Consider the following 26995-nt stretch of genomic DNA (forward strand, 5'->3'; position numbering starts at 1 on the left):
AAACAAAAAATTAAAATAATGAGACTAGAAAAATCATAAAAAAATTGAGATAAAAATATCGCCATCGATAAATAATAATAAAATAATATATATTCATGATATATTGTGGGAGTAGAAAGAGTGAATAATATTATTTAATAATCATAATACATATACACGTCATAGCACTGACGAAAAAATGGTTTTACTCTAGAGTACATATAAAATATTGTATTAATATTTATTCAGTTTAATAACTATATTATACTCATATATAATATTATTAATATTAACTACTCACGCGTATTATATTATACATAAATACTACGAAATAATGTTCTTGTTCATTCCCAATAAATATTTAGGTACAATAATATTATATTCAACTTGATTCTTCAATCGTAAACTTACGTCTAAAATAAAAAATATGATCACCGAATAAGATTGTCATCGAATTATTGTGTTACATCTTATATAGAATGTATTTTGACAGAAACGATTATGCGTCGATCCGTGTTGTGGAAGACATAAACATTTTAAATCACTATTTAAACAAATCAAATTGGGTGAAAAAAACAATCTCGTTTCGACAAGAATATTATTATTAGGATTTTAACTTTGTACTCTGAATATAATGTTAAAGTGGTAACATGCGGCGTACATAAAAAAAAAACAATGGATAACTATAATAAATGGTAATTAAAAAAAATAACATTCGGAAAACTACATCCTCATACTTTAACAGCGACGACGGAGTGGATTGGAAACCTCAGTGTGTTCCACACACGATACTAAAAAAATGTTTTGACTTGATAATAAGTACTATCGAGTGCGTAAGATTGAAATTTTAAGTATAATATATACAGATATAAATAGATTTTTTTTACAAGAATTCTCATACTTAAAAAAAAAAAAAAAACATCAGTATATAGTAAAATCAATCGATCGTCACAACAAAGTAATATTGGTCTGGATAAAAAAAACCAAAATAAACTATAAAAACAAATTGAAACTATCGAATAACTGTTGACCTCATTTGACAAATAACCTATGTAAATAGGTATATTATTATATGATGATAAAAATAAGCGCTTAAAGATTCGCATTAATTGCAAATATTCGTTCTAAACGATATCCAATAAAAAACAGTAATATCATTCAAAATATACATTAGAATAATAATTTAAAAAAAAAAAAGAAAAAAATATTTAATTTTTTAATATATATGTATATATAGTTAAGGTAAATTATAATTGTTAGGAATGTTGTTGATTTTGATGAGAGGACATGTAATATGGTGGGTCGGATGAGAGTGAAAACATCGTATAGCGCGTGCGCTATACTATCCTCTCAAACGATCAATTACCGAACCGTCGTCCCCGCTTTTGACGGCGATGATGAAATAACAAATAATATTTATAGGTAATTATGTACAAAAACAATTCGGAAGGAGTGATGTCGAATTTCGGTGTTCCGAGAATCACGTTGGCGGCGGACCGTTCATGTACCGGAGACCTAACGCGAACGACCACTTGTAGTTGTTCTGTAGGTCACAGCACTGAGGTTCCAGCCAGCCGATCGAGCACAAGATCATGACTGCCAGGTAGAACGGCACAGCAATCCGAAGCGTGCGCCAGAGTAGTGCGGTGTTGTCTTTGATCTTCTTATTGAGAGGCGTTTCCGCAATTGTTTCCTCCGCCGCTACGTCCGCGTCGACACTGCAAAAAAACAAAACATAAGAATACGTCAGTTAGTTGACATGGGAAAATTCAAATAATGCCTACATTTTTAGAGTATAAGTAATTAACTATAGGTACATATAATTTTCTACATGGATATAGTGAATGTTTTAACAACTTTTCATCACAGCATTGTTTTCTAGATTTTTAAGAATTAAAATGTACTTCCTATAAAAAGTTATAATAGGTATATCATATAATATATATATTATCACAACATATATATGTTACATTGAGATATTGTAGATCCAAATTAAATATTTCTATAATAAAATAATTAACAATAAACATATGCTATTTTATGGATTAATGCTATTGAATGACGTAATATTATTATCACATTTGTAGAATATAATGACTAATGAGTATACACAGCACTATTTCGTTAGTAAAAAAAATTATAATTATAATAAGATAATAATTTATTCTAAAGGGCATACAATTCGTTTTCATGATTTTAAAATATATGAATTTGTATAATGAGGACATTTTATGGTAAATTTAATCGTATACATATTATACTATTATATATATACATTGTACATACGTAATACAATAAGTGTTCTAAAAATACGCACGAGTTGTATACTTTACGTTGACTTTGCTTACCACACGGTAGTGTCTAATTATTAATTTTCTGCGCGTTTCATAACTGTACCACTAAAATACGGCGGGAGCATAAAAAATTAAAAGACTGATTAAACGCAATTCGTATATATAAGTACTCAAAATACGATATGAAAACGTCGGTTTCTGTTCGTGAAAATATTGAATAGGAGCAATAATAATATTAAATAAATGAAATTTCGGAAACATAGCATACTAGTAACACTATATAAACGCCGTTTGTTTTATTATTTAACTGTACACATTTTCTTGATGTGGTTGTAATATGTGCGTTTCGTATTTGCATATTACATTTATTTACATATATTCGTACCATATGATTGAAATCCAAGACCACACAGTATGTATAGCTTTTTAACGATTCAACGAATTTCACAAAAGTATGTTTATAAATTCAGGGCTTTAAAATAAATACATTCGGTTTTTGTTACATAATTAAATAAAATCAAAATGTATTTTTGAATACTTATAATAAACTGCATATATTTTAAACTATTTTACAGTATTTTAATAATTTATAAAGAAAAATAATTGCTTGTGTTTTAAATTCGTAACCCTAGTCTTAGAAATGGATTTATTCGTAGTCTTGACGTTAAAAAATATGTCGCGTAACATACTTACTCCCGTCATACAATGCTGTGTTAAACTAGGTGCAGCATCACTGTAATTAATAGAAGTAATGGCTAATAATAACTAATGAGTTATTAAAGAAGACATTTATTACACGAGGAAGGTTTTTATAGCATGAAAACAGATTTAATTTTGATCTGAAAAAATGTTGATGGTTTTATTTGACAAATTTCAAAATTAGGAAAATCGACCGATCAAGTATGCATTATGAAATAATTCTTCTGTATATTAAATTCTATGTAATATAGAAGCATTATGAGTAATGAGTATTATTATAATTGAAATTATAATGTAGGTTAGTGTTTATAGTTTGAGCGATTAGATTAGAACTATTAACAGAATATTCCAGGCCTTTTTATAACAGAGTACCTAGTAATTTATTAACTAGATAAAATACAGTTTATTGGCGATAGTTTTTATATTATAATTAATTACAATAATAACATAAATAATAAATTCGTTTCAGATACTCTAATAATACGTCAATTATTAACGTTATATACGTATACAAACTGAAGTATCAATATATTTAATAAAACGATAGTGCTATGCGATGACATAAATGAATGAAAACAATATACCTACAATAGTTAATAGTTATATAAATATTATTTTCTTTCACGTAGACGGTTCACGGTCATCCGAAACGACGATTTTTAAGGTCGACGAGTTTATGTAGGTGTATAGGCCGTGACGTTGTGAAAAAACGACACGACTGAATTACTGAAGAGATAAAACGAATTATACGATTGTAGTTGGTAGGATTAATTCCCTAAAGAGAAATGGTAAGAAAAATAGTAAATACATATATAAGACTTAATCTAACCTACCGAGATGTTTAAAATATTGAGAATTTACTACAAGAAATTAGCTTCAATATTGAAGTATATTTTCTATTTCAAGACGTGACATCAGACAAAAAAAAAAAAAGCCAATATATTGACTTAAATTCATAAGTATGTTATAAATATTGACAGAAGTAACAAGTGATATGATACTTCTATAAATTTAATTAAATAAATTGTTAACAAATAGCATAATATTAATCATTATCTAATTTTGATATATCGTTAACAAAGTTCAAAATTTTTAGCGAGGGGATCGTCAAGGGTAAATGGAAAATAAGGGTGAGTAAAGATTGGTCAATTCCCTTTATAAAATCGTCTTATCTAGACTAATATTATATTATACAGTATTTGCAGATTACAAATTTTCAAAAAAATCCACGGATACTTGTGTTTAAATTTTTTATAATTCCGGTAATATACTAGTTTCAAATATTGTTCATCCCCATTATTGGAGTTTAATGATTATATATAATATTTAATTATTTTCATATACGCAGTATACATAAAACATACGGACAACGGTCTCAAAAACAAACCCAAGGTTAATGTGGGACGAGCATAACATGTGATAATACATAAGTATGTTTAATATTATGAACACGAAGGTCTTCACGTAGGTTTTTGTCTTAGATTACGGGTATAATTGATTAAGGTCACGAACACAGAGAAATGACACCCATACTGGTCTTCTTCGCGGAGTGTATTACACACACACACACACACACACATATTAAATAACTGAATGTAGTATTATACTTATTAGTTATTACCCTGAAATAATAATTATTGAATGGATGATATTATATAGTATAAAGACTGTCTTAAGATTGTATATACTTAAAATTTATTAAATAAGTATGGACTATGCACAAAAACTCTTAAATATGCAAAAAAAAAAAATAATAATAAGTAATTTAAAATGAAAAAATACGAAAATGTTTTCTAAAAAAAACATATAAAAAAAAAATATTTTGTAGATGATAATGCAATGGTATCTAAAAGTGATGTAATATAAATTTTGAATTAACTAGATAACAAGTAGCAAAAAGAAAAAACATGCAAATGCTTTAAGAGCTTTAGCACAAATTATAGTATTGTTATAAAATGTTCATTAAGATATTCTAAATGAGATAAAAGACCTCACCCTTTAGTTTTTATATAAAAATTGCAGTATCATTACTGACTACGGATAGTCATATCATGAAATTGTTAGTTCGGTTGTCGTCAATTTTTACAGGACGAACCCAATTGTCGTAGACGAACTGTAATTACTTGAAGTAATAATACAGAGAACAGTTGGGAGGCAACACAGAAGTGGGCTGTGTGCAGTACAGTCGTGGTTCATATAATGTATTATATTATGTAGGAACCTGTTTGATATATATATATATATTATTATTAATAATAATATTATTACATGATAAACAACCAATATTGTCGCACATTCTAATGTCATGACCTACATCGTCCGGAGTAAGAGAACGGGTTATGATCGAATATTAATATTAAAATAAAAAATAACTAATTAATCAATTAAAAATATAGATATTCTAAATATTATAATTTTTAAAAATGTTTAAACTGTGAAATAATGATAAAATATGAAAATTAATTAATTTCAGCTGTCTTTTTATGTTCTACAAAATGGTTATTTTTGTTCCCAATGTGAAAATCCTAAAAATCTCTCGATAATAAAACTCTTTACTTGATTTTGTAACTTTAGTAGATACCAAAAATAAGACGTTTTAATAAGACGGTACTTTCGATTTATTACCTAAATGTGACTACTTAGTCATTTTTTTTTAAAAACAAAATATGTATTATAATTTATAATACATTGATTTACAAACATATTGATAATTTACTTAAAATATTCATACATGCTTGTACACTAATTAATAATAAATAATAATATTAACTATAATAAACAAACTGAAAATAAATCAAAATAAAATTTGAAATTTAACTGCATGTTAAAATCGTTTTTAGAGAAAAGCTACCTACTAACCGAAAGCATAATAAAATAACGTTTTTATCAGATAAAAATGTATTAACTCCTTTCAATTAAGGTTAACATATTATTTCTATAATATTATTAGTTTTATTTTATAACGGAGTAAGGACATCGTGGTTTTTTGATAACTATTTAAAAGAGTAAGAACGAGACGATAGTATAACAATAACAATAATAAATCAGTAGAATATAGAAATGTATGATATATACACATAAGATATAACCAAGTAATATAACCACCAACTCCTTTTACTGATGAAAACTTTAACACATACAGCCACTATTAAGCATTAGAATCATAGATAATATATATCATCTATGATTAGAATATATTTGCAATGTACGTCATTATCGCGTATACAATGTACTTGGTATAGGAGATAAGACACATTTTAAGGTATTTCACTGCGATAAAAATATTACTGATTATTATGATAAGAATTGTATGGCGTATAACTAATAGGTATTATAGCATGTCTCTAAACGCTAAAATACATTTGAGTGTAACACAATTACATTTTTACGATTACAGATTGTTGATTATAATTATTTAAATATAATATTCATTATTAAATTGACATTTGATAAAAATACATACAGAGTGTGAATATTATGCAGGAGGGTTTAATTTAATGACTCTATACACAGACATCTATATGTATTTTTTATAAGTAAATTTTCATATTTATGAAAAAAATATTAATAAATTATTTTAATAACTTTAAAGATTAATTCTGATTAGTTAATAATTTCATAATCAAAGCGAAATTAACGTTTATAGGTACACATTTTTAAAATAAAATACCTAATTTTTGTTTATAAATAATCACTGAAACGCAAAAATAGTCAGGATACCTTGCGAATTTTTTGTTAATATTAATATGTCATTTAACTTAAAATATTATGGTAAAAAAAAAATAATAATAATAATAATATTTTATGCATCATCAGCTGTAGGAAAATAATTTGCCTCTGTTTATATGAAATTAAAAGAATTAGAACCATTTTAATAAAAATTATTTTGTTTATAAAAACGTTGATTTGTGCCTATATTGTAACATTTAAAATCTTCTTTTTTTCCCATTAACATATTAAAATTGTCTTGAAAATAAGTGTAGTCGTTTACATAAATTACTTGTATCTATATTAAATAGTGTATTTTCTAGTAATCGAGTAATATAAGTTTTAAACTTTAATTCCTGAGACTATATAGAAATTACATAGGTACATAATAAAACTATAAGTGAGAGTGATAATAATGCATGCGATATCGACGTATTTTCATTTAAAGCGGAACCTATAGTTTTGCATAATTTTTTAAACCAACATATACTAGTTACTACTACAATGATTCATTCAACCTGTAATCCACGCATTTTAAATAGGTGTTTATAAAGAATACCAACTGTAGCATGTGTTAACAGTATACGCATCTATAATTATGCAAATGCAGGTGGCATATATATAATAAATTAGCAAACAAAATTAGGCAAAAAAATTTTTTTTTTTAATGTGTCTGGACAAAAACTAAGGACATAATATGCCAAGAGAAACCAAATTCAAAATGCAATTACAAAAGGTTTTCATACGGAAATATACATGTAACGCCAGTGGTGAAAACCTCATTTAATTTTAATGCAATCGGAAGAAAAATTGGTCGACTTAAAAGTTATGTTGACTAAGTTTTCAAGAACTTAAAAAAAAAGAATATTTCTCATGTATAGTACCTTTATCAACATGTTGGGAGTTAAGAAAAAAACATGCCACCTTGCAGGTCCAAATAGAAGTAGACAGACAGCAAAAAGTACAGGACGTTAGTGATTATGGTTTTGGAGTAGTGTAAAGGGCTTCGAACGACGAGCAGCGAGTCTGGTTGGTCGGTGATCATTATAGGAAACGATTCGTCAATCACGAGCGACATTTCAGTCTGCATATCAACGAAATACTTAAGTACGAAAATAGTACTCAACGGTTAATGGAGAAATCCAAAAAAAAAATAAAATAAAAATAAAGGTCAAAAAATCGGAAATGTTTAAAACTGCTTAGAAACGCGAATAACGATAGAACAGTCTCTAAGCGCAGAGGCGATACGACTACGGCGGCGAATAGAAATATACTGAACAGTAAATACTAAAGTACTAAACTGTTAGTCAGACGGACGACAGCGCGCGAGAATTACGCCTGAGCATGCCGCCCGCGCGTTACATCATAATTTATTATAATATAATACTATATATATACTATTATTATACATAATACGTCTCCACACACTCAACACGGATAACTGGTTTAAATTTCTTCTCACGGAGGACACAACTCAGTAGTGTAATAATCCAATAAACGCTCTCCCACCCCCTAATAAATGCGATTGACTAGGTTTTTTAACGCTTTCTATATTCTTCCAATGAGATAGACAAAAAATATACTATAAGTAATAATATAATACATATATAAGAGAACAAGCAATGTCTGAACAGCTAAAACAGCTTAAATATTAATTTTATTTCATTTAAAAAACCATATTATCTATATAGAATAATGTACAAACAATATTTTACAACCGAATCGTTATGAGGTATTCAAATTAACTAATTACAATTATGTATTAACTAAGTAAGCTCAGTTCTATAGAATTATATCCATTATCGATATATTATTTTAAACTCAGGTCAACAACTTATTAAGTAGTTTCGATATATATACTGAAGTCCAACTGGTCCAAGAATGTATAAAGGGTATATTTGGTAGATTTTAAAATTACTTAATAAGCTAGATAACCTTTCAGGTACACCCAGTTTAAGTGTAAAACGATCCACATCTACTACTATAATTAACTGGTTCATATTTTGGAGCATACAGATATTATTTTTAATTGTTCAATATAATATTAGATTGACGACGGCGTAGAATATACTTGAGCATTTAAATATTTTGTATTTGAAAAACGAAATTAACAAAAATATATAGTCTATTTTAAATAATAATTAAAAGTGTAAGTTAAATGGGCCAAATAGAAATAAACTAGGTATAAACCTAGCTAGACACATTATTTAAATTTATGTCGACACAATAAAAAAAAATATTAAGCAGTTTATCAATTAAAAGCACGTACAAAAAAGAAAATAATAATAGGTGCATAGTGTAACTTATCAAGCCGTATAGACACGTAAACCTAAAGGTGATGATTGCCAAAGAACGACGGCCGTTTCAACGTGAAAACAATGTCGAAGATTGTTGCAAAACAATTCTCGCACACCTGACAGGAAAAAAATAATAATAACAAGCCTACTTATATTCTTGTTTTTAGTATCTAATAAGCAGTAATGTAGTATCATAGTATGTATGAAAAAATATCATAGGATTATTTTATTAAGTATTTACCAAGCTAACGTGCTAATCAATATCATAATTTTCATGTTAAAAAGTAATTAGTAATGCCTATTATTATTATTATATATTCGTACAATAAAAAAACTAAAGGACAATAATATATATAATACCTTAAGAGTATTATAACAGAATATTTAAAATCTTATAGCAATATATACTGTATAAATATAAGATATTAAAAAACAATAATACATGGCATGCACAACATATTTTTAAAGTTAAAATTTTGGTGATAAATTAAACTTAGTACCTATCTATTTATATTATTTAAGGTTAAGACCAAAATAATTTTGTACTTTATAAGTGATACACATTACACATCAAAATTTTTCATAGAATAACCTTAAGTTGTAAAATTTATTTAATGTGAAATAATTAATAATTGTGAGTAAAAATAAAATGTTTATTCAGAAGACAAATGATAACTATTATGTTAACATTGTTAACAAGTAACAACTATATTGTAAACGTAATTCATAATTAATTAAAAATATATTATAGTTACTATTAATATTAAAAAACCATTATAAATATACCAATAGGTAACAAATTGTAATGATATGATAAAAATATTATAAAATTCAATAAATATTTAATGTATGAATAGAGAATAAAATATATTATTTTATTAGCACATTGTATTGTATTCACTATATAGGCTGTCAAAATAACCTATTTAAATTGTATTACCTGACAATGTTTTAACTACAATTTTATGATTAATAGACCAATCATCTGCATTAGTGATACATGCAAAATTAAAGCTCAAGGTTGTGACAGTTGAATACTAAATTTTACAATTCAGAGAACATTTTTAATGTTTAACTTTTTATATTGGGATTTTGGAAACTCGGTAAAAAAAAATATTAATTTAAAAACATTGAAATAGAATAAGAGAATTGAAAAATAAGCAAAATATAATCAAGACTTTTTCAGTATTTAATCTGTATTCGTATACAGTACCTCATCAATGTTGTAGAAGATTGAAGGTCGATCTGTGTTAAGGGTTAACATGCAGAAAATAAATATTTTCAGCTTACCTGGAGACCCAGGACAGCATGAAATACAGAACATATGATAAAATATTTAATTAAAACACAGAATAAATATTTGTTGGCATAAAAGGAACATAAGTTTATTCAAAATTGTATTAATTAGTAGTAATTAACCTAATCTATTAAAAATAATGTTCAAATTTAATTCTACCTATCTTCTTAATTTTATAAATAACAATACTCAATACAATATTTTAATCATAAATACATCAGATTAATTAATGAAATATTATTTTAAGTACCAGCATTTAATAGTTTCATTTAATACTAATAATAATACAAATATATTATGTAGACCATATAAAAATAGAATACCCAAAATACAATCTTTTAAATGTTAATTGAGAAGGTCATGTTTAAATATTGGTTTCAAAAAATAAAATATTTAACTTATTTTTAAACACCTATAAAACTAAGTATATTTTCTCATGAGTTATTTATGTATATTTTAATAAATCAGAGATAGTTGTAGCTTTTTAGCATTTAGGGGGAAAAATGTATGTTAACTACCAAAATACAAAAAAAATACAAAATATCATATTTATTAAGAATTGATAACCATGTCATTTCGTTCTTACAAATATACAACATAATGCTTTTTAAATCAAGCCGAATGAATTTTGTGTTGTTCATTTTAAAACTGCAAGAAATTGATATATTATTAAATTTAAAGTTGAGACTATTAAATGTGTTCTCTTATTAGTTATATTTTTAATATTTTAATTTAAAAGCAAGTTATGACATTTTAAATCTGAGCAATGAATGTGTTGATTTTATAAGATTTTTTTTGTGTACATATTTTATAGTAATTAAAAAAAAATCCTATGATTTTCAATATCGATATATTTGCTTTCGTGAAAATAAATCCAGTTATTACTTTTGAGATCAAAATTAAAAATCCTCAGAACTTTAAAAAATATAAGATTAATTTTGCAAAACTAATTGATAAAATAATATTCTTATTTTGTTGTAATTCAAATTAAAAAAAAAAAATAATACAAGATTCTTCATAAATTGTTATTATAGTTTGCTTATTTATATAACAAATCTATTTATACTATTCTATAGCAAAAAAGTAACTCAGAAGTTACAGATTTAAACATATATTTTAAATTTTTATAACAATCAAGAGAAATATTATTACTAATATACACTGGCATCCTTTACTTGGAGTTGTTTTTTAAATTATTAATTTATTTATTATTTAGTTAAAATATATAATGTACATTACAGTGATTTATTTAATGATGAAATACACTTATATAACCCATAGTAAAGTGGTCATTTACTTTATTAGGTATTTTTTTTTTTAATTTTAATATTTTACTTCCTTGCAAATTGCTTTGAAAATTAAAACATAAATAAAACCAATGTGAGAACACACGTCATTTTTCTTTATTTAAATTTGATAATAGATAATTTTATTATAATATTGAAATTAAAGAAAATGAATTCTACAGAATCTAAATTTGTTGTTGTATATTTTTAAACCACATTAAGTTTGGCTTTTTCATACTTAAATATTTAATTATATTACAGTATACTGTACGATCTACCCTATTTTAAGTATAATTTTTATTCAAATTTTATAACTTACACATGTATGTAATTAATTAATTTATGTTAGAATGGAAAAATAATAATTTTTCATATAAATATTATACCTATTATAAAACATTCACTATGCACTTTTGGGTTAAAAGTACAATGTTTAAGAGGTACGACTGATTGAATATAATATATTATTACTGCAATACACTATATTATTATTATTGTTTATGAGAGACCAAACTTACATATCGGTGTTAATGTGGCTTTCACAGCTATCCAATTTGTCATCATTACTACAAAGTTCTGATCTTCCTATGAGATCTTTGCAGGTTTGCTGTAGTTCTTTTAACTGTTTTTCATTATTCTCTATTCTCTATAAAATTGTAATAATATTATTTTATTATTGGACACAATTTTAAGCTCGAGTATATTTTATTTTATATTACAGCTAATATTGATGATAGTGCTTCACTGCCTGGAGTCATAATAGTCATCAAATTGTTAGCTAGTTGTTTTAGGTTAATTAATCTTTTTTCATGCTCATTAAGCTCATGCTCTGAACCTGAATCTGACATGCCACTGTCAGAAGTTGATCCAAAACATCCAGATTTTTGGTTTCCACCAACAACGCCATCATCACTAAAACCTTTGAATTTCATCTCAAGTTCCATTAACTGTTTGTCACATTCAGCCCATGTGATCAATGCATTCTGATATCTTAATATCTCACTTTCTAATCTGTAACCATGAACACAAATGTAAATACAATTGTTTATAAGGTAAAGCATAGTAATATTAGTATTTAATCAAGTATTAGCATAATGATTCTAATTATGTTTTATTATAGCATAATATTAATTAGTTTTAATTTAAGTTATTGCATACTAGAAAATATGAGAAGTCATAAACTATTATCAAATACACCAACAACTAAATATTGCCCATTGGATTTGAAAAATATATATAGAGTTTATGAAAAACATCCTGATCTACCAGAAATATCAATTTGTTGTGCGAGTCGAATAAGTAACAGATTTATGTTGACTGAGAAAGTTTGCATAAAAAAATTTAATCCACAATTTATCAAAGTAAATGCATTTAAAATAGTTTTATAATAGGAATGTTATACATATAAATTGGATAATAGGTAAACATCTTTTATTATTAATTAAAAAATATTGTTTATACTTTTTATCCAATGCATATCATATATAATTTTAAAAATCATAACATAAATGTGGATAAAAAGAAATAAATCACAACAAATAATATTAAGGTTCAAAGTTGCAATAAAATAATAAAATATCGAGTGCAAGCCTTATATACACCACAATTTGAAAATGAAATCAATGGAGTGTTATTGATTGAAGTAATTTACTTAGATTTCAAACATTATAAATAAAAATATATTAATGGTTTGATAAAAATCTTATGTAGGTAAACGGAATTCCTAATACGTTCTTTAATGAAACAACAAATTATTACAACAATTTTTTTATTGAAAATAATAACTATCTTTGGGACAAAAAACAATGTACAATTTACGGCACGAGTATAAAATCATCAAACAGGATGGCAATTAATTACTATGAAAAATGGATAACAATATCAAACAATACTATTACTATTAATAGAAAATGTCAAGAATTAGCCAAGTATATAATAAATGCATACAAAAATATTGTTCAGAATACATTTTAAAAACACTAATGACGTTAACAGTGGAAATAAATGGTTGTGTCCAATAAGACAAGATGTGCAATTTTGTGAAGAAGATATAGGTTGTCCAATGATGTGTAACAACCAATTAATTGGAATTGCCAGTCAAAGATATAATTGGAGGACTTGGGCAATGAAAATGGATTGTGGAAATTTAGATGTGGAATTCAGATATTTGTTTTTAAATTGGAAATATGTAAATTGGATAAAACAAGTCATTGGGACAAATCCTTAAAATTTACAATATTGAGATTTTTTTAGTTTTTAGTTTTACTAACAACAACAATTTTTTAAGATTATTTATTTTAAATGCTTGAAAAATACCTTTAAAGTCTAATATTATATAGATGGACTAACCTTTGTTTAGTGTTAGTATAAATAGAATATAAATCTGCGACTTCTTTGTTCATATGATTCAAAATATTATTTGAATCGTTCAACTCATTGAAGTGTCTGTTTAACTCTTCGGTAATGCCCACTATGTTGCGACTATTCCAATAAGTATCCAAATTTGATAATTCAGTCTAAAAGTATTTAGTATAAATTTATAACATGTTAGCCCACATTTGTATTGTTATAAAATCAAAGTAGATAGATTATAATATTAACATACCTTAGCTGTGTGGATTAAAGCTTGAAGTTCATTTTTGTTTTGTACATTAGCATCCAATCGATCATTACGCAAAAATGACAACAAACGACTTTTTATTGCAGCTATGTCAGTTTTTAGCAATTGGATTTTCTCTTGTTTTGAGATATCCAATTCCAAACGTTCACACTTTTTGACCATACCTAAAAATAAATATGGTTAATACAATAAGTATTAAGTTAACAATAAAATAGTGATTAACTGCAAAATAATAATGAGTATGAGAACAACTATATTATATTAATACAAGATACTAGGCAATATTTCCATTTAACTTTAAATACGATAATTTTCTTATTTACAAAAATAAAAGTGCATTGGAGCTTGATTAAATTTGTATCAAAATGGTTTTACTTTTATATAGTTTAAGTACTTCTTACAACACTAAATTTCTATGAAAAATATTTGTTTAATAATTATCCAACACACATCGCAATGTTTAGAAAAGAGTGTTTCTAAAATCTATTACTTATATACTAGGTATAAAAAATTTAACTTAGAAATCAATTAAATCGGTTTTTTTTTTTTTTTTTTTTATTTACATACAACAATAACTTAGAATATGATTATAATATTGTATTTCAATTTTTAAAGGGCAAAAATTTCCATACATAAATAAGTAGGCTGTGATTGGGAGATGCTTGGGGGAGGGACTTGCCCCCCAAAATTATTAAACATTTTTCAAAGTATTAAATAGGTAGGTATATACTTTGCAACAATGCAAAGAAAGATTTAACCACTTAAAATTCAATCAAATATCCGCCTGTGTATAGTTATATTGACAGGATATAACAGAAAATAAACATCAAATGCGCATAACAAGGTAATTTTTTTTTCTTACATACACGTTTTTTACCTTCGTTGTCTGTTACGCAAGCTATAGTGTTATTTAGTTCGATGATGCATCGTCTCAATGTTTCCGTCTCTTTAGATCGATAATTTCTAACCCTGTCTTTCATTATATCAAACCTCTGGTCGATATCAATTTCGGGAAACTCGTCATCAACGACAGCGGACGATTCATTAGGACAAGCTGACGCGGGTCGATGAAAATTCATCTTTTTCGGGGTCGATCGGTGAAGTCGTTCTAGGTCATTCTTAATCTGTTGAAAACTTTCGTCTAAGCTACAGTCAAAAACACTTGAAGAATCCGTTTCGTCCGCGCTTGTGTCGAATTCTAACCGCTGTGACTCTAGGTCGAAAAACGGAATTTCGAAATCGGACGTACCGCCGTCGTTGTCCGGTTTGCGGTCCATTTGGAATTATTATTATACTTGACGATTTGCATGCGGTTATTCTTTTTTTATGAGCCCGCCAACACCGTGGAATAGTTGTTTATAAATAGAATTGAATATACCATAAATATCTTTTCTAACGGTTCTAGGCCAACGTATTCTAGGTTATTTTGTCATCATTTGCACGAAGTAACCAGTAAATTGACATTTTTCTGTAAGAAACATTATTATTTATATAACCATATGGATGTTATGAAAACACCTGCATTTTTATAACACAGTACGGTCCATTTTGTGTTTTTTTTTTTGTATTTAAGTTTTTATTATTTAAACGACTGATTTACCGAAATTTGTAATTTTATAAATCATTATTTAATTTCTCCTTTAAAATTATAACAACTAATAGGCGACAACAATTTTGAGGGTTAATAAGTACAAAAAAAAAAAATATATATATATAATGACAATTCACGAAACGTTTGAAATGTATAAAATTGGAGTTGTACAATAGATTTCAGTACACAATTATTAACCATCAAGTTTAGTGAAAGTCTGTCAACTGTTGGTAGTATTTTATTTAAAAACTTAAAATTTATGATCAATATTTCTATGTTTTTCGATATTTATGAAAGTCAAATGCGTGATTTATTTATAGGAAATGGGAAAATACTGCTTCATTAAAACTAAAAATGTTAAATTATATTATTATCATGTTTGTATATTATTTTGCCATCTTTACAATATTACCTATTGTATGTGTATTGTGTAGTAGTGAAGTGCTGAGATAAATACACCTAATCTATCTCACAATCGTTATTTTAAATTTCGTTATAAACTATTTTAATGAGTTAACAGTAATAATAATATTGATTATAAGTTATAACATTGAATACTAGCTTTCAATTTGTACAAAATATCAAAAATGAATTGTGTAGCAGTGCTCAAAAAATGATCTTTAGGATATTGTTCTATTTTGTGCATTCATTTAAATAAATTATGAAATATTAATCATTATCTAAGTTTAATAGTAAACAATATATTACTGTTATTAAATCGTATTTCTAGGTTTTAACAAGAAATATAAAAAATATCAAATTAGTATAAAGGATGGTTACTATTTAATATTAATGGCTAGAATTAATATTTAATAGACCTTATCATATTCGCTTTTATTTATAATTGTTACTAGGATACATTTTTAAGAAAATTTGGTAAAGTATAACAATATCCAAAAGTATATATGGTTGGAGGTTTATAATTGTTGGTCGTGTTGGAGAAACATATGCATATTATAACAACTTCATACACATAACATGAAATAACACGACCATATGTAGCTCGTACGTTAAAAAACTTAATTTAATTAATATAATCATAAATAATTAAATTATTTATAAAAGTAGTGAGAAATACGAAGATCTTACTTTCTAAGATATGGGAAAAGGAAGTTTCGTATGTATAACAATTCTATAATATTATGTCTATTGAAGGAAAATTCTAAATAAACGTAAAAGAAATTGTATAACAATAATTCAAAAATTATACATTCAAAATTCAAGAGAATAATTAAGTTTGTTTACTGTTTCTAGTTTACACGCATTTTATAAATTTATAATACATAACTATATAAGATAATAATATATATAATATTGTGGAAAATACAAACAATGAAATTAATTATGTGTATTTTCGATAAAATCACATACATATGTGTTTACGTATACTTGTTTACAAAAAAAAAAAAAAAAAACAAACAAACAATTTCACAAAATATTATCTCAAGACGATTTCGATAAATTAAATACTGGTCACTTTTCTAAACAAAAAACGTGCGTTTTTATGCATAGTTTCAACAAAATACTTGGATGGTTTTTTAATAAACATAATAACTTAAGAAGATATTCTATACATTTTTAATAACTACAGATGATCGATAACAAAAACAGATGTGATTTTAATAATACGAAAGTACTTAATGAATATTAATTTAAAAAAGGATTTATACATATAGGTGTTCTAAGGATTAAGTGAAAAACATTTTTAGAAAAATCCATTTATTACCTATTAATATGTATAATATCCACTTAGCGATTAAAACATATAGGACTAAGGGCTTTATTTACTAAAGATATATCAAAAAACACGTTTCCTGCAAGGCGATGATTGTGTTTTTATACATGATGAGGACCCTTGAAATGTTTACATTTTATAAACGGGTCTTGAATAGTCGATTTATTATGTAATATTAAGAGCACAGGAAGTGACCTTATAATACATTTGTCGGTTAAATATAAATATAACATTACATTTTTTATAATACATAACGTATAGGATAACCGAAAGAACAAAAAGTTAAATAACGGAATTTGAAATAATAAGTTATCAAGTTCATAAGTTAAACTGCATATTAAAGTTTTTAATAAAATATAATTAAAAAAATTAACAAAAGAAGTAGGCGCAGTTTAGTACGAGAAAAATATAGTACTTTACGTGATTATTAATGGGTTATCGATTATATTGTGTGTTCTATTTAATTATTTCGTTTTACTAAAGGATGTCGTATTTAAAAACGATTTAATTGAAGTTAGATTACGAAGGGGCGTTAATTATCAATTTTAGTTATTGGACTTTGACAGCTGATGTCCAATATTTATTTATTGTTTATATTAAAAGTACATGAAAGACTGAGGGCGGAAGTTTACACCGCATGGAGTACAAAATAAGAATTTTGTCAAATTATGAAATGTATCATTATTTATAGCTGAGATATTAAATAATTTTTCAATCCAGTATTGGGTATTGGTATTTGGAAAAATAATTGCGTTAAACTATGAATATTTTATGAGTTTTGACGACGTACAGAGTTATTTATGTTATGTACTATGATTTAATGACAATTAAACATTGATATAATATTAAACACAAACATACTATCGAAATAAATATAAAATTGTAGGTATCATTGGATTCATAGTATTAACATTTATTATAGAGTGGAGATACTGTTACTTTGCAGAATATCCGCTTATGTCCAATATTTCAAATAAATACAAATTTTTAACACATAAGTCAAAGCATTAGTAACGTGTTCTATGCGTGAAAACTTGACTAAGAAAATTTTGGATTTATATTTTATTTAATTCTTAATAGATGATTATATAATCATACCATACTAGGTGATTATAAAATTATTTTTACAGTACCTGATAAGCTCATAGGATAATAACTACATACAAGTATTGATCTTAATAACAATTAAAAACGCGAATAATACCCAATAATATTTTAAAAACGGTAATAATAAAGTATAACTAACAATAGGCACTCTCAAAAAAGTTTACCTCAGAAAGTCAAAATTGAATAGCAATATGATAGACCAAATACGTGAATCATATTATAGAAATAATTATTTATGTTACCATTAATAGTGGTTTAAAAAAATAAAAATCACTGTCTGTATCCGATTCAATGGTGGAACTGCGAGAAAATCTATCACAATATACTAGTATGATGTTAAAATATTTTGAAATTTTTATGAATGCATACCTACCAAATAATAATAATAGTGCTCAATCACAAAGCAACTAAACAAACTACAAAGAACGATTTGTTAAGCATGCATGATTAAGATTCTTAGCATTACATAAGTATATTAACAACATTTTGAGTATATTTTGTAACGACAATTTATTTTTTTATTCGAAAAAGTATGGAAAACGTCAAAATTTAAACTAGATTGTGATCTTTTTTAATGTGTTAAGAACAAACTATGTCCTCAGGTTAAGGACTATTGCTAGTGAACATTCATTCAATGCTTCAAAGTTCTTAAAAATATAATCTGTTCAAAAATTTAAAAAATTAAGTACTTATTTGGATTAATGCCAGGATTTGTATCTAGTTTGAAATAAATCAATGTCTGTTATTATAATACAACTAAATAATATCATAATATTGTAAAGCTAAATGTTTAGATTTTCATGCGTCGAACGGTACAAACTGGTGCAGTGTTATCACGGGTCAGAAGTTGTTCAGAGCCTGTTGATTCCAGCGGCTCCAGGTGGTAGGTATATCCCCACGTTTCTATGATACTGACGAGACAACACGTGGTGCCCGCCGGCCGCCGGACTACTACAAACGAGCGCTGTTCGTCAAGAATAACGTTAGCGCGTGACGAGATTTCAAAACGCAATTATAATTTCTATTATTAATCTGTCGTAGCAAAAGTTGTTGACATACATAATAATAATAACTGTTATAGTATCATATCGTGTACATTGTATATGTATTATTATATTATTATGTATGTTGTCGATGACCGTTTAGAAAAATAAAAATACAAAACGTATCAAAATGGACCGCACTGATTAACATGCGGTTTTTTTATGATTGTAAAGCTTTATTTTTATGTATACGTCGACCGCCGGCACAAATATATTCTATTGTCGCGTGCGTACGTTTACAAATAATAATAATTAATAACCATAATAAAAAACCACATCTCGAAGATGACGACTGTGCCAAGCCCCGACGAAACCACACAAGTGTGTAACACATTATTTAAAAAATTATTATTATTATTATAACTACTGTAATATTAACCCTTCGTGTGTGAAAAAAAGGTCCCCGTCGACTCTTTAACGACGCGTCAATGAAATGGTGGAGATGTTTAAAAAGGGGGGACTGAATATTCAATAAAATGGTTACCGAATACGTAAACAAAATTCTGAGGTCTGCGAGGTCATAGTCTACAAGATAACGTGTTGCAATGTGTCCCGAACATGGTTAATAAATTATAACATGTTTATACGGTACATTAGAATATTGTTTTTACAGTGTACGAAGTTGTGAACAATGACCGTGAAATACGAAGGAGGGAAAATTCCCAGAATGCATGGCGATGTGAGTCGTTTACTAAATTGTTTAGGTATCAAAAATTCAAAAATATTGCGCTAACGGAAAAACGGAAGATTTTAAAAATCGGCAAGGATTCGAATGCTTTCTTGTAGGATCTCTTTGTCAATGTTCGTCACTTCAGTTTTAAACAAACTTCTGATAAAAGTCCTCGACGACAAAATTATAGGAACACGCCGTTTCGTGAATTTTGTTCGTTATCCCCTGATTGATTTTGATGACGCTTGTACTGTACTTACCATATTATACCATGGTACTCGCATAGTTGCACACTCATAATAATTAATAATAATAATGGCCGTCGTCGACGTAACAACATTATAATATGATAATTACGTTCTGTCGGAATAGACAAGGTAAGACGATAGGCAAAACCCCGCGACGTAAAACCGGGTTTCCACAACAGTATCGTATTGTTTTCTGTTTATTTCGTATAATAATGTTGTAAGTAAAAAAATTTCGGTAATACATTACCTACAAGTCAAACATAATATAATTCTATTTATACTCAACATTACGCGACGCATTATAGTGGAAACCCGGCTTAAAATTTACAATTTATAAGAGTGATGCCGACGGTCGTTGTTGACTAGGACGCTTAAGTGATAACATTTACAAACTTGAATGTAACACGACAACTGCGTGACGCGAGAACACAAATAGACGTGCATGATGAAAAACGAAAAAAAAAACAATTATTATTCACAAGCACTAGGGAAAAAACAATAATATATTAAAATATTACGAACGTTAATCGCGAGATGCAAGTTGCACGCGGAACAAATTGCAAAGCGATTAGCAGCACGACAACAAGAACACTTCGGCAGCTGCTGATTGACTGAATCTGATATCTGAATTACCGAGAGTAGCCCGACGGCAAGGCGGCGGCGAGTTGCGACGGCGAACGAAACACGACGGCGGCTCATAAAGCACGCGTGCGTTCTGTCGAAACTGCGGTTCGGATAAGCCTACCAACTTCAACCGTGGTCGAAACACGCGTACACGGGAAGGGTCCACGAGAACAATATTAATTCATCTCGGCGACGATTCCGTCGTCGCGTTTGAATACGTTGTTATCAAACGGAAACGTGTAAGAGGGGTAGAGCGTGCGGGATATGCGTTTTATTAGCGGACAGTACCGTCAGTGGTCCCCAAAATGGTCAAACTGCAGGTTCCCGGTTCAGTGGTTATAACACATTTGCAATTTATTATGGTTGACGAGTGGTACGGCAAAATTATATAATTCTTTTGTTAAAAATATTAAAACGTTTGCACAAGCACTATTAAAATACCTTTTACTCGATTCTCTACAAAAAATTGATTAATAGATTAGTATATTATTCACTATAAACCAATAACATAGTGAATGTTTTTGAATTTAAGTTTGTAAAAGATGCGACTCTATTCGGTTCGATTTAAATGATAAAGACGATAAGTTTAACATTTTTTTATAGGTCCTCATTTGGTATACCTACCGACATATTTAGAATCCACAGATGTCATAGCCACGTGAATTTATAGTTATTCACAGGGCTATTTTAAGATTTAAAGTTAGACATACTTTATTCTATATCATCTACCCTTTTTGGTGACTTGTTCATAATATGTTACATTTTGAAACAATTAAGTAACCAGATTCTGTGCCCCTTTCTTATTTTATTCCTTTACGTACTTAATTACCTACACGGCTACACCTAATAATAAAATTACATTTACAGAAACCAATTCATTTATACTTGTACTTACACAGATAAGTTGGTTAGAAAATATAAGAATAAAAATAAACCTAGGTATCTATAGCAGTATTTTTTACGCGAAAAAATGTAAGTATTTCATTAAAAGCTGTAATGATTTATCAGTTTAAGGGGAAGACTATCAAAATTAAAAATCATAAACTTTTTATTACAATTTAATTTATTTAATTTAGTTATTTTACATTTATATAATCTATACAGATCGCATATATTATTATAATAAAGTATGGAAATAATAGATACATAGAGATCAGATACTTAAAATATTAAATTATAAAGCGTTAAATAAATAGCAACTACTAATACAGCTAATACAATCGTGTTTATGGCAATACATAGATTATAAACATACATATTTAATATTAATATTATGCTGATATACTTTATTATACTCGATATAAATTCTGATAAAACGTTTACGATTGAATGTTTAGTAAATAGCAATACGATAGTACGATACCATGATTTAAATGAATATGCAGCGTAATATATTCATGCTGCATTAATGTTCGATCAAAATATGTATTTCATAAATGTACTCGTATAATATAAAAATATAGTAAATACTTCAATTTATACATTTTTATATGTATTGAAGAAAGTATAATGGATGCCAACTATGTAACATGTATATTATATAAACATTATATTGTAAATTACATTATTATTATTGAGAAAAATACATATTACACGATAATGATGAAACATGAATATTTAATTAAAAATTATACTTGATTAGCTTAACATAATAAGATCCTATAATTTGTATACAATTAAAATATATTGTGGGTAATTTTGTTTTATTGTTTTTCTCTCGTTTTTCTCTATTGTAACTTTATAAACAATTGAGAAAACGAAGTCTACCTGGCTTATACTTATTATTCAGTAGAATTTATTATTTCTAATTTTAAGTTTTTGTTTCTGTAGTATTAATGAAGAGAATGCATAAATACCATTTAATCAATTTAATCTAATACACAATCAGTCATTAAAAGATAAACAATAGTAATTTATAAAGTTTAATTAAATTGCATAAATCGTTATACAGGTAATTACCAATTAACATGAAATTTAATATCATTTAGATTTGTCATCTTTTTTACGTGAAGGCAAAGCCAACAATTATTCTTGTGATGTGGTTAAATAATGTAAATGTGAAGTTTTAAATTTCAAGTACAGGAGTACCTATTATTTAAAATGTATTCTGTCATGGGTATTTAATTAACAAGAGTAAATTATATAAAAGTTTAAGATTTAGGGGCTTTAAGGTCGTGGTATTTATGTCAAAAGTAGTAATAACGTATAATTATGTACTAGCAATATTATTCTATATAAGTATAATGTATTAAATATATTATAATTTATATTTTTAAAAATCGTTTACTGATGTCTTAAACAATTTTTGTAATAATGACCAATGAGTAATGACTAATGAGCATTAAAAAAAATATTTATTATTTATGTAATACATAATGATCAAATTTAATTGGACCAACATAATTATTAGTGCAACCAAGCGTTAAGACTTATTTTTTTAGTAAAAAAACGTACAAACTTATGAGGTATAATTATATTTTTAGCACTCATTTACAGAGCCAACGTTCCGAGGTAACAGTTATTATTGTTTATAATACAATTTTTCTTACTATTCTATTGTTATGTACAATTCTCTATGTCCCTATATATCACGCTCTAATGACCACGGTGAGGTGTAACGTTGGGTAGACAACATGATAGTAATAATACGGGCTTATCATACATCAAAAAGCATGAATCCAAATCATAAATCAATAAAAATCGTTTACTGTGAAATGATCAAAGAATTGTAGTATTGTACGAATAGTTCAGTAGTTCGTCCCCGCATAGTTAATAACCATACTGTATAACTATAGCTATAACCATATTATATTTACACTATTATAGAACCTAAATGTATAAATGTATTTAAATTTTCAAAAATGTACAAAAAAAAAAAAAAATGTATTCAAAAATTCAAATACACGAATAAATGTTTTGAAATTTTTACATTAAATTAGCACAAAAAAAAAATTAATATGATTTATGAAGAAAAAAAGAATTTTAAATTAAACATGATACTCAAAAATAAGTCTTAGTTATCCGATCTTTTTTAATTATAACAATTGGTTCAGAACAGTGTATATGCAATATAATAGGGCGTACCTACAAAGTATCTATTTAGAAATATGGAAATCGACGATTAAATATAAACAACAAATATAAAATAAAAGTTTGAACACTATGTATAGCATACATAATTGGAAATTTGGAACTTAGTATTAAATAAGTTGTATTTATATGTCACAGTTTCGTTAATATTTAGAAAAAAAAAATTACAATATAGGTATTTAAAATTAAAATTAGAATATTTATTTAAAACCTATCATGATATTTATGCACATATTTTTATTTATAAAGATATAAGTATATTTTCAATAAAAAGTATCAATTATGGTATCTACTTAATTTTTATAAAAACTAAAAACAAGAAATATTATGTTTACCCACGCCTATTTATACATGCGTACAACTATAAATGGCATAGTTCCTAATACCTACGTATATATTATATACGCTGAATTACAACACTATAACTGATCATACTCGTATAGTCACCTCATCGACTGGATAGCGTATTTTATTATAGCATTAGAATTCAAAACTATTCCGTAGGTTCAAAGGTGGGCGGTAGCTCGAGGTCGAAATTAAGGTACAGAAAAACGAGATTGACAGTTGGCATATTATCTATTTATGTTTTTTCGAAAGTTGAGATTTGTTCGTTTTTCCCGGTCATTCACTTACTGCTGCTGCTGATGCTGTAGGGGTGACGAATGATGGCGAAATAACGAAAGAATGTAATAATATCGATAGTTTTGTATTCAGGAGTTCGGGACACGGTATTATAATTCATACTCATGTCATACGATGTGACAATGGATTCGGATTGACAAAAAAAAAAAAAAAATGATACATAATGACTATAATTTACCTTTGATCATGGTTTGCGTGGCTGCGTGCGCCACTTCCAAGCGGATAGCCATTTATGGACTGTCGTCGGTTAACACCACGGGTAGACAAGAAGTATTGCAAAATAACAATTATAACGACGAATGTTTGATTTTTTAATAGAAAAGTTTTACACAAATCGCAGGCGAAAACTATACACGGATATACGGTAGCATTCGGTCGTCGTACCACACTGCGCTGGCGCAATGGATGGACTGGTTCATGATAGCATATATTGTTATATTTATTAGTGCGAAACGGTAGCGACAATAATATGAGCCAGGCAATAACGAACGGAGAATGGACGTAGAAACATTTACGAAAAGCGATTAGAAGATATATATTATTAGGTGTAGCCGTGTAGGTACATCAACGCACGATTAAAATTATTACCAATATAATATTATTACTGAAAGCTATCGCGAATCATAAAACTGTATACGATTATAATAATATGTAAATAGTGTAAGCGGCGAACATGCGATCACCAAACAGGTGATTGCTGTACTACACAGAGCGCGCAAAACGCGTGCGCCACGATACGTTCTTGAGCGAACACCACACGCGAGTATTAAAAATCATAATACAAGCAGGCGCGACGTCATTCAGAGCAGGTGGGGCGCAACCGTTGCTCGCCCGCGACCCGACGAGTTAATACCATTTTATATTATGTATAGACGTATAGTGTATTCCTATATTACTTGGCGGCTGGAACTTGGGTGAGTAATATTGTCGAGATATATTTATTATATATACATCGCCGTCACGATGATAATACGATATTATATACTAGACAGGTAATACCCGTACAGCGTAATTACAGTCGGTAACTCTTTTCACAAATACGCCCACCCACCCATATCTCTATTTCTATATGCACAAATTATGCATTCATTCGAGTTATGATTTTTGGAATCTTTATATGCAAATGTATTCAATGACCTCATTTTCAATCGTGAACTTCCCTTTTCTCAGCAAAAAATATTTTTAAGTGTCGAAATCGACAAGTACAGAGTAGTTTCCTTAATATTCGAATACTTTACGTCAGGGTCGTCCAAACTTTTGTAGTTGGAGAATGGAGGGCCAATTTATACTTTTATAAAAACATCGGGGGCCATCAGAAAAAAAAAATTATATTATTTATATTTTATTTTATTACAAACATATTATATAATATACAAATTATTAAATCACAGATTGATACTAACATACAATTATGATGATTAGGGACCACCTTGCTTTATGTAATACGTATATTAGATATATAAACCGAGAAAAACTATAGTCAAGTCAAAGTTTTAATAATGAATAATGTAATAAATAGGTCGATAAAGAATAATTTAATAAGAATATAGTTTTTAATAATTATTAATGACAAACGTCTATTTAATGAATTTTGTGTTTATATTATCATACCTATTATTTAAATTTAAATACTTTCGTCAGTTGATAGTAGAAAAATTCTGAAACTATTGATTCAGATTTCGATTTCAGTACATGACATTTTTATAATTTTTTTGCAACCCACAGGAAGTTATATAAAAATAGTTTGAAATGCATAGTCATAGAACAATGTTAATATATAAAAATACGAGTATTCATTTAGATATAATGTTAACGTGACGAAAACTCTAGATACGATCTGATCGATTTTCGCATTCAGTTGAGAGGGGAAAAATCGAGATATGTTTACAGTGGTCACCATGGTGACTAGCTCGTTTTGTTCGCAGACGTCTATCGTCTGCGAAAACTGCTTAGTAGATTTTGTTGTAATTTATAATATATCATATAATCTTGTTAAAATAACAGAAATAGGACACTAAAAAAATTGTTTTTATATCGTTTGGATTCGCGGGATATATCGTTTTTA

The 26995-nt window shown here is 27.2% G+C and overlaps 1 protein-coding gene across 3 annotated transcripts; it reads right to left on the reverse strand.

Annotated features, from left to right (window-relative positions):
• Nucleotides 1–685: 685 nt before the first annotated feature.
• On the reverse strand, nucleotides 686–25631 carry LOC112594299. 3 transcript variants are annotated; one of them, XM_025339009.1, is made up of 7 exons: nucleotides 20968–21090; nucleotides 15058–15648; nucleotides 14166–14344; nucleotides 13910–14076; nucleotides 12280–12571; nucleotides 12079–12206; nucleotides 686–1697 (listed from the first exon to the last, which is right to left on the reverse strand). In XM_025339009.1, exons 2-7 carry the CDS (start codon nucleotides 15455–15457, stop codon nucleotides 1460–1462), a joined length of 1404 nt encoding a protein of 467 aa, XP_025194794.1. In that variant the 5' UTR covers nucleotides 15458–15648; nucleotides 20968–21090; the 3' UTR covers nucleotides 686–1459. The 3 variants fall into 3 exon arrangements, with proteins under 3 accessions (XP_025194794.1, XP_025194795.1, XP_025194796.1); XM_025339010.1 differs by having other exon boundaries at nucleotides 20587–21090; XM_025339011.1 differs by lacking the exons at nucleotides 15058–15648; nucleotides 20968–21090 and adding an exon at nucleotides 25109–25631.
• Between the last annotated feature and the right edge of the window lie 1364 nt (nucleotides 25632–26995).

Source organism: Melanaphis sacchari, unplaced genomic scaffold (genome assembly GCF_002803265.2).
Source record: "Melanaphis sacchari strain LSU unplaced genomic scaffold, SCAv2.0 Contig22_pilon_pilon, whole genome shotgun sequence".
NCBI classification, from domain to species: Eukaryota; Metazoa; Arthropoda; class Insecta; order Hemiptera; family Aphididae; genus Melanaphis; species Melanaphis sacchari.